Source organism: Aristolochia californica, unplaced genomic scaffold, assembly GCF_029961685.1.
Source record: "Aristolochia californica isolate CCGP_79_NKW_82.1479 unplaced genomic scaffold, dmAriCali1.0.hap1 SCAF_3, whole genome shotgun sequence".
NCBI lineage: Eukaryota > Viridiplantae > Streptophyta > Magnoliopsida > Piperales > Aristolochiaceae > Aristolochia > Aristolochia californica.
This window is the reverse complement of record NW_027181992.1, coordinates 47207007-47216284: the sequence shown is the minus strand read 5'-3', so window position 1 is coordinate 47216284 and position 9278 is coordinate 47207007. Positions and strand designations below refer to the sequence as shown.

The window sequence follows — 9278 nt, the reverse complement described above, 5'->3', positions numbered from 1 at the left end:
ATTAATTTTAAAAATATTTAAATAGTGTTTGCGACCGTTATTAATACCCAGGTATGCCAGGTGATAAGAGAGTTTTGAATGTCAGAAAATGCAGACTCTGCCTGACAAAAAGATTCTAGTTCTGAGATCTGCCAAGAAACCACCATTCCCTTATCAGAAACATAGATTAATAAGTAATATGAAGTGCAACAAAAAAATAACCCCTACTGCATCTTTAAATGCACCAATAAAATAAAAAAATAAAAAATAAAAGAAGACGCAAACCACTTATTCCACTTTCCACGATCTACTCCTATTTGCCATCCACAGGAAAGGGTAGAAAACTAAGAGATAAATTGCATTAAAAATTACAAGAAAAAAATCTCTGTATTTGAATCTATTGATTGAAGATGACAAATGAAAAAAAAAAAATTACAATAGCTGAGCTTCCCAGTAAAATTTCATCACTAACAAAAGTACAGAGCACAACTATGATCAACACCCATTATTTCCCTCATTACATGACAAGTAACATCACAACCATGGAAACTTCCAAACATTTTATGCTATAGAACATGTAACATCACCATAAAAAAATTCTGGACTCAACAAAGTTGTAAACCCAGGTGCCAAAGCCACATATATTCAATATAAAGGGAAATGAACAATTCACGTGTCAAGGAGATCTATTTTTCATGTCTGGCCGATTTGGGATCAATAGATATAGTCCCTATAGTCAGAATCCCATCATTTGAATCACTGAACCCATTAACTCTGACAGGTATAGAACCCACAGTAACAACATCAATAGTAGGTCGCACTGTGACAGACCCAGAGATAGTAACACTCCCTTTAGATGAATCTGTGGAGAGAGAGCTCATTTTCTTTGTGACTGAAGTTATTTCCTTGTTCTCTTCAACCACCTCATTGACCATGTTTTTACTATTTAATGAAGAATCCTGGACGTCCTGTTCTGATACAGATTGATCACTAACTGTCACTGACTTCTTTTCCAAGCAATTTTCCTTCTGCTTAGGAACGTTTTTATTTGCGTTCAGGGGCTGACAAATGGTCACACTGGGCTTACTTACAGAAACAAACGAGGGAAGAAAAAATGATGAATCATAGCTCTTAAGCAGCCGCAACTTCTCTTCTTGCCTAATCTTTTGCCTACTTTCGTAATAGATGAAATCATCTAGTAAAGATGTCCTTGATGAATAGTTCTTGAAAATCTTCAACATCTCCATACCTGGGGAATACAGTACCTGTACCAGATATGACCACAAACAAATGAAAACCAACAGAGTAAAATCATGCTTCAACTTAATTTCACTCCAGACTGTTGAAGTGTTGATGATAATCCTATCCAAATTACCTACTCAGTTTTTTTTTTTTTGAAAAAACAATTACCTGTTCTCTCTGTCATTTATAAAAAGTTACGGAAGAAATATCCTTATACATGTTAATGATTCTGATCAGATTAACCACCTTCCAACATACTGCTTTCGTATCAAATACATACAAGAAAGGTCATTTATAAATAATTATTCAAATGCATAGATATAGATTGCGGAAGTTTTACAATTTTCAACCCTACCATTCTAATCACTCCCTAAATATGGATAATTTAATTAAGAAATGGTTAAATCGCTGGGGCACCATAATTGGGTATAGAAGCAAAACTCATGATTTCCACCTAGCAACAGTTCTACATGAAAATATATTTTCCAGCTCTTGGAGAAACACAAACATCAATTAAAAATATATATACCTCTTGAGTATCTCTACTATTGGTCACTGGCTTATTTTCATTGTTCTCTAATATCACATGACGGAAGCTACTATTCGGCACATCTTTTATAATGTGCCACTTAACAGGAAAGCTGCCACTCCATTTGTCTTGCTGCCAGAAATCCATGTCTTTGTTATAATCAACTGGACTTATCATCTCAGCAACCCCACAAAACTGTCCACTTGCATTGACCTGCACAGTAAATAGTTTGCAAGTCACACATTCAGCATATCGAACATTGATCCCCAAATAATTACTGACTAACAGAAAATTAAACAAGGTTTACTGACCGAGAAGAAAAGAAAAACAGGACAAGTTCCTGGTTTGCCACAAGATATTCTGTGAGCATCCTCAAAAGCAGAATCAAGCTTTTTATTTCCAACAGGAGTGCTTGACCAGACACTGTATTTTATGCTTTTGTGTATGTCATCTTCACTATATGACTTTATCACAAAGAACTTGGCATTTGGATAGTTAACAGGAAAATCTTCCTTGTTGTATTGATCAGCGTATATAATAATGTTCCCCTGTGCATGGCTACCACCCATTTTTGCATTGTACTCTTTCACTGCAATAGATGATGACCATTTATTTTTCAACCTGCTTGTTCTTGGCCCCCGATTTTGCTCACCAAATGCATCTGAACCCACATTTCTAAGCTTATGCATTGCTGCCCACCCATGTGCATCTGAACCAAAATCAAAGCCATTATTAACAGGCAAAGAAGCCTTCAGTGGGTTATGCATAGGAGCCCTTCCAAATGCAAAGTTTTCTGCTGGCTTATTTGAGGCTGAAACACTTCTATTCTGCAAGCCACAGAGTTGTAAGTCAAATGAGCGATCAGATACCATACAACTTCAACAAGTACATAGATAACCAAATGCTCCCTTGATGATCTGTTTAACTATAAACTATTTTTTTAAAATAGACGAAAGTAATAAACTGTTTGATTTAAATAACAGAAATATGTCATGCATGAGGAGGAAAGCTGCTTAGTAAAAAAATTCAGCATTTTCTAAAAACATGATTATCATCATTTGGCACTGAATAATTTCTTGAAATATAACAAAAAAAAAGTATTGTACTTTCTAGAGAAGCACCAGTAGCCCATTATGTAATGGTGAACTTCAAAGAAATTGTAATATCTAGATATTCTTCATTACAACCATAAAATAAAGTCATGTTCTGAAAAATAGTCTGAGCATGTGAAGAGCTGATTGAAGTAAAGAGAACTACCTGATTGACATACGATGAAGTTGATATAGATATTCCACTAGGGGTAATATCTGCATATGAAGCAGGCTGTTTACTTGAAGCAGACTTAACTTGAACCACTTCTGATATTTTAGATGAGGGAATAGCTAGATTAGAAGTGGTATGAGCATGTTGATCAGGGCCTGAGCTAAGTGGGCGTGCAACCATTACAGAGGAATTTGAAGGAGCTATATGCTTCACCCCAGCACCAGCACTTGAGACACCTGATAACATTATAGTGTCTACCGAAGTATTTGGGAGAACATCAGCAGTAGGTTGAACAAGAAGAGGAAAATAACCAGAAGAAGATACAGGGATGTCACAAGCAGGGCCAGCATAATACTGTTGAGGTCCTACAAATGGGCTATCTATTGCAACAACAGCACCAGGTATGTAAGGGTTGTAGGGGTTGTAAGGAGAATCTGCATATCCGTAGCTAGGAGTATAATATACATAAGGCAAATTTTCAGTTTGCACACCCTGGTAAAAATGAAGAAGAAACAACAAGTGTGGATTACCTTTCCATTTTTTAGTGGTTGAGAAAAACAAAAAAGAGTTAAAAAGCTTTCTAAAATTACCGTATACTGGGGATCCAGACCATCTAACCCAAAAAACCTATAGTGGTCTTCCCACAGGCCTGCTGACTCAAGTCCTGAACATATAAAAATTACAGACCTTATTTAGATCATAGAGAAAACATAATGAATCACAAATAATTTCATTGATAGACATATTAACAAGGAATGACACACACCTGTACAATAGTAACCGTAATAATTGGAAGCAGCAGGATAGTATGGGCCCTGGTCAACAACTAACTCAGTACCCATGTTGTTATCCATGATATTTGTTTCTTCAAGAGGTGGAGCTGATACCAAATGTGGGTTTGGATAGGTACTGTGAATCTAGATGAAAACGATCATATTACATAACATCCTAAAATAATGTCAGTGTTTTAACCAATGATTTAAAAGAAAAAAACAAAGTGAATCATACTCGCAATGAGTCTTGTTATTCTTTTTAAACATCAGTTAATCTTATGTTCTTCCAAAAAATTTGACTCTCAATGTGCTTTAAAGTTTAACTAAGATGGTAACAAAATAGTTTCTATCATTTTTTCAATGCATAGGTTAGATACTATTAGCGTTTCATAATATAGCAGCCTATAGATGAATATTACCATAGTATAAGCTAATCTGTCAAAGAGCTCACCACGTATGTTTCTGAAGCTTGGCTTTCAGATCCACTGTATCTTTCCATATTGGCACTGCCACCCCTCCTGAACGAGGCAGAAGACAGGAATAAGAAGGTACTTAAACATTTTCTCAAACATAATATGAAATAGTAACTCAAGGTAACAAGGTAACCCAGCCCAAATGTGAGTTTTCCTAATCTTTAACTAATGCCAAACCAAAGAAAATAATCACATGAAACAGCTTTTCCAAATAATTGTTTACCATTATAGACAAGAGAGGACGCTAGCAACAAAGATAAGTCAAACTTCATAGAATAAAAGATTAAAGAAACTAAGGCACAAAGAGTCTAAAATCCATTAATGCATTAAAGAGTAAAGAACCAAAAGAAGAAGTTCAAGGAAAAAGGAACCATAACTTCTCATCATAGAGACAAATTTCAAAAAACAGAGAAATGACCTGTACTGAAAACTCGAATCCAACACAATTCACGAAGAAGAAAACATTCCATTCAAAAATATTTCAACGCGAGAAACTCATAAAACCCGTACAGCTTTAAGTTAATTCGAAAAATATTGCCAGTCATAGGCGTATCCAACGTCACACCAAAAAAAAAAAAAAAAAGGTTATACCCAACAAATAGAAATAAATCAGCGTCTGACCCATGAGACGTCACACAGACAAACCCCCAAATCAATGAAATAACCTGCGGTGCAAAACTCGCACCGAACATACTTCAAGAAGGAGAATGCATTGCCATTTAAAAAATACACAATTAAAGAAACCCGAAAAAAAAAAACCGTAACGCCAACCATTCATCGTCACACAAAGAAAGGAACTATACGATCCAACAGGTAGGTGTAAACCACCACCTGACCGAGAAGACGTCAATACTTCCACAGGCAATTCAGCCGTTCATCCAGAAGAACAAAAGTATTAAAAAGAAAGAATCATAAAAAACCTAACACACAAAGAAATGCAAGATACCGAAAGACGGAAAGCAAATAGTAAAACAAGATGGCGAGAGACATACCGAGAGAGTCAGGCCTCAAACCATATAGGGGAATTCGAGAGTTGCAGGGCTACAAATTGGGGTAGCTACGCTAGAAGAAGCTTTTTCCGTATCATCGACGAAGCAAGATTCAGAAAAACCCTAACCCTTGGAAACAGCAGAAAGAAGAATGAAAGGAAAAGAGGACCTCGAGATATATATAGGCAATTTGGTGGAGCGAATGAAGCGATTCTCACTCGTGTCTTTATGGTTCAAAATACCGAATATACCCTTCGTCTTGCGCCGTTTCTGGAAATTGCTAGCCTCGTGGCCTGAGTGCCTTCGCCTCGCGCGTCAGTAGCTCGCGCGCCTCACCCCGCGTGTGTTAGTATATTGTTCAAAAATAAATAAATAAATATTATAATTTTTTTAAAAAAATAAATAGAATAATTAATTTAATTTATTTCTTTAAGATTATATGTTAAATTTTTAATTTTTAATTATATTTTATAAAAAATAATTTTAATTTTTAATGCATTATTTTTAAAAAAAAATTAACTCTTCCCCTCTCTTTTATGGAGGGATAAGTAAAGAACCTCTAATCTCCAGCAAACATGGGATTAAACTTTATTTTTCCCCTAAAAACGAGGAGTAAGCAACAGAACTCAAATACAAACACATACTCGGTTTTCTTGGAGCCACCTAATTCAGCAAGTCGCAATAAAATTTACCATTTTCTACTTCCAGTTTCTCTGCCTTGGACACAACTTCCAGTGACAGAGGGACAAAGCTGCGAGAAGGGCCATAGAAATGTGGGAAACTATTGGAATCATCTACAGCTTCATAAACTAATCCCTCTCCAAGCTGCAACAGAAATTTTCAGATACTATTTTTAGGTAAAAGAACTTCAAAAAGTCATCCAGAAATTATAAATCAGCTTTCCAGAGCTATTGCAAGAGAGACAGACAGACAGAACATGATTAATGGTGTCAGTCTGGTGCAGATGAGTACCAAAGTTCATAATTCAAAGACTTGTCAACTCAAAACCCTATGATTTACCAGTTTATAAATCAGCTTTTCAATTACTGCCTTGACCTTATTTGTAAATGGTATAAAATATGGTGAATGAATAGTCTGTTGGCATGATAAATCCAGTAGAAAGACTGTTATTTGGAGTTCTGTTCAAAATTTTGTTTCCGTCACTCTTTTAGAACACATTACAATTATCTTCTTAGGCAAACAAAGTTGAGAAGAGCCTGCCCATCATCTTAACATTCCAAAGATACTTCTCAATTTTGATTGATCATTATAGATGTCCACGCTGAATAATCAACTAGCAGATACAGGCTCACAAACAAGGAGAAGAATTGAATTTAGTGATAGATAGACAATTTGCTCGTCGAGCTAATTATCAGATAAAAGATGCAAGTACACTTCAAAAACAGCTTCAGTCAAGGGAAAACCTTACATTCTATCCTTTCAATAACATGAATTTCACATCAAATCATTGGAAAAAACAAGCCATGTTTATAATTCTAGAAAAAACCTAACTCAATAGAAGGAAAAGTAATTGAGACAAAATAAAGTTTATATAATTCAATATTTATTAATCAAAGGCCTCGATGGTTGCCACTAATATCACCTTCGCAGTGTCAAGTTGGAGCAGGTAAAGGTCATCCCTTCCCTGGAAAAAGTTTTGCAGTGTACCCAGTACCTGGAAACAGTTAAGAACAGAATAAGGTAAGGGTCTAACAATCATTCAGCCAAAGGAATGACAGACAGCCAACAGCTTAATTCATATTCGAGCAATCAAGTTTTCATGCCTCATTTCAACATAGCCTGGTTTTGAGCTCCAATGACCATGTCAATCATGAAATGCAGCAAACCATGAGTGTCTAAAGCGGCATATTACACTGAAACCAAAATTTTTGTTCTACGCAACCCCATGACTACAGAAATTTCATATGGAAGCTAACGATGATTCTTGATTGTACTTTATACAACAATCCGTTCCATCAGTTATTTGAAATTAGTAAGCCTCCATATTATCCAGACAAATCACAGTGCATCCTAGTTCGGAAAGCTCAAGTTAATTGCAGAAGTAGAGAACCAGTTCTTTGTTGTTTTGGGTCCAGAAATGAAAAACTACGAGTCCATCACACAACAAATCTGGGATACAATTGGGAAAAAAAAAAAGACAGAGAAAGGAGAGTACAACGCGAACACCCCTACAAGGAGCAGGAAGCAATAGCGAGGTCGTTTCCATGCATCTCCTTTACCAGCAAAGATTTCAAGACACATAAGCAAACCCCAAGCATTAATCTGCCACTGGTCCAGGGTAAGGAGGAGCAAAAGAGGCAGAAAGATACCTGGTCGATCTTGCTTAGATGGACGAAACCCGAACTCTTATCGAGATCCCCACCAAAGGAGGATCCGTTCTTCTGCAGTTCGTCCCACTCTTCAGCAGTGCTGATTCTGTACACAAACTCCGGCGTTTTGCATCCCCCGGTAACCTCCATCCGCCAGTGAGCTAGTACAGAACGGACAGCAAACTCGAATTACGATTACCGGAATTCGATTGGGAAAGAAATAAATAATGCTGAAGACTGAATGGAGTAGAAAATTTTACAACATCAAGACTTCATAATACTGAAATTACGATTCTTCGATTTTCATGGCCAAAATTACCAAACATCAATATTAGGATGAAAATGCGATTTCACTCTCCTGTACCCATCTAAATTTCTTTTTTTTTAAACCAAACCAATGAATTATATTGACCCAGGCATTCGAATGGGCAAAAGGAGTTGACTCTATTTAGGCAAATATTTATCGGAAGATAATAGTCGTGTGGAGTTCAGAGCAAGAGGAGAGGTGCAAAGAAGCTTCCACCCCCCAACTTCGTAAGAAATCCACGAAACCTCCATTTCTCTCTCAATTCTTTCTCTCGAACAGTGTTTCCTTTGACTTGTTGTTTATTTGCTATTTTATAGCCTAGGAACATAATTCCCCGAAGTGAAACATGCCGACAACAGAACGATCTGGGCTCGTATGATTTATTTTATAGTTGACCTGTAATGGGATGTAAAAACAAAGATTAAATATTATAGCATACCTGCGTGATGGATTCATTAGCAGCAAGCTCATCAAAGCTGCCAATGTTAAACCTGGGCAGGATTCACCAGCAAGTCCCCAGCAATCTTTCGTACCTCTTTAAGTCACGTTGCTGTGTACATGAGAGTTTGCCTACGTGGTGGGATTTCATTCACTATCTTATGAATCTGAGGTTCAAAACCCATATCAAGCATTCGATCAGCTTCGTCAAGAATAAGGAATGAAACTTGGCTAAAATTGATCTTTTTCATCTCAAGGATGTCATTGAGTCACCCAGGAGTTGGCACTACAATGACAGCCCCACGTTCTGTCTCTCAAATGAGGGCCTTTTGGAGCCCTTCCATGTAAACACTGAACCAGAAATAAGAGGAAATTAATAAACAATTGATCAAGTAAGAACCTTAACTATCTAACTCTTAACTAAACTAAGCCTTAGTTCAGATCAACTAACTTGAGTTCAATTCAGTAAGAATTTCAATACATAGGTTATAAGCAACTCGATTTGCAATAAAGTTCATGCTTGTAAAAACAATACTCGGTCATGGTAAAGTACCACGATAATACTGACAGCGGCTAGCTAATACACCCAAAAGACCGATTTGTTAGGTGCGGAAAACTACCGCCTACAAGAGTGGACAGAACCACTCTGACACCCACCCTGCCCATTATTGACCGTCTCTCACAGGATTCAAACGCTGGACGTAGCGTGCGCAACTCTGATACCATGATAGCGGTTAGCCAATACACCCAAAAGCCCGATCTATTAGGTGCGAAAAGTTACCGCCTACAAGAGTGGACGGAACCACTCTAACACCCACCCCGCCCATTCTTGATCGCCTTTCACGGGATTCGAACGTGGGACGTAATGTGCCTAGCTCTGATACCATGACAGCGGCTAGCCAATACACCCAAAAGACCGATCTCTTAGGTGCGGAAAACTACCGCCTACAATAGT

General features: G+C 37.1%; 2 protein-coding genes across 3 annotated transcripts; both read right to left on the bottom strand.

Annotated features, from left to right (window-relative positions):
* Positions 1-316: 316 nt before the first annotated feature.
* On the bottom strand, positions 317-5609 carry LOC137959840 (YTH domain-containing protein ECT4-like). 2 transcript variants are annotated; one of them, XM_068807225.1, is made up of 8 exons: positions 5252-5609; positions 4238-4304; positions 3780-3930; positions 3604-3677; positions 3008-3505; positions 2062-2577; positions 1751-1963; positions 317-1244 (listed from the first exon to the last, which is right to left on the bottom strand). In XM_068807225.1, the coding sequence occupies exons 2-8, from the start codon at positions 4283-4285 to the stop codon at positions 666-668; spliced, it is 2079 nt and encodes a 692-aa protein (XP_068663326.1). In that variant the 5' UTR covers positions 4286-4304; positions 5252-5609; the 3' UTR covers positions 317-665. The 2 variants fall into 2 exon arrangements, with proteins under 2 accessions (XP_068663326.1, XP_068663327.1); XM_068807226.1 differs by lacking the exon at positions 5252-5609 and having other exon boundaries at positions 4206-4293.
* Positions 5610-5811: 202 nt separating this feature from the next.
* On the bottom strand, positions 5812-7760 carry LOC137960587 (uncharacterized). Its single transcript, XM_068808241.1, has 3 exons — positions 7579-7760; positions 6852-6923; positions 5812-6073 (listed from the first exon to the last, which is right to left on the bottom strand). Exons 1-3 carry the CDS (start codon positions 7726-7728, stop codon positions 5912-5914), a joined length of 384 nt encoding a protein of 127 aa, XP_068664342.1. The 5' UTR covers positions 7729-7760; the 3' UTR covers positions 5812-5911.
* Positions 7761-9278: the final 1518 nt, after the last annotated feature.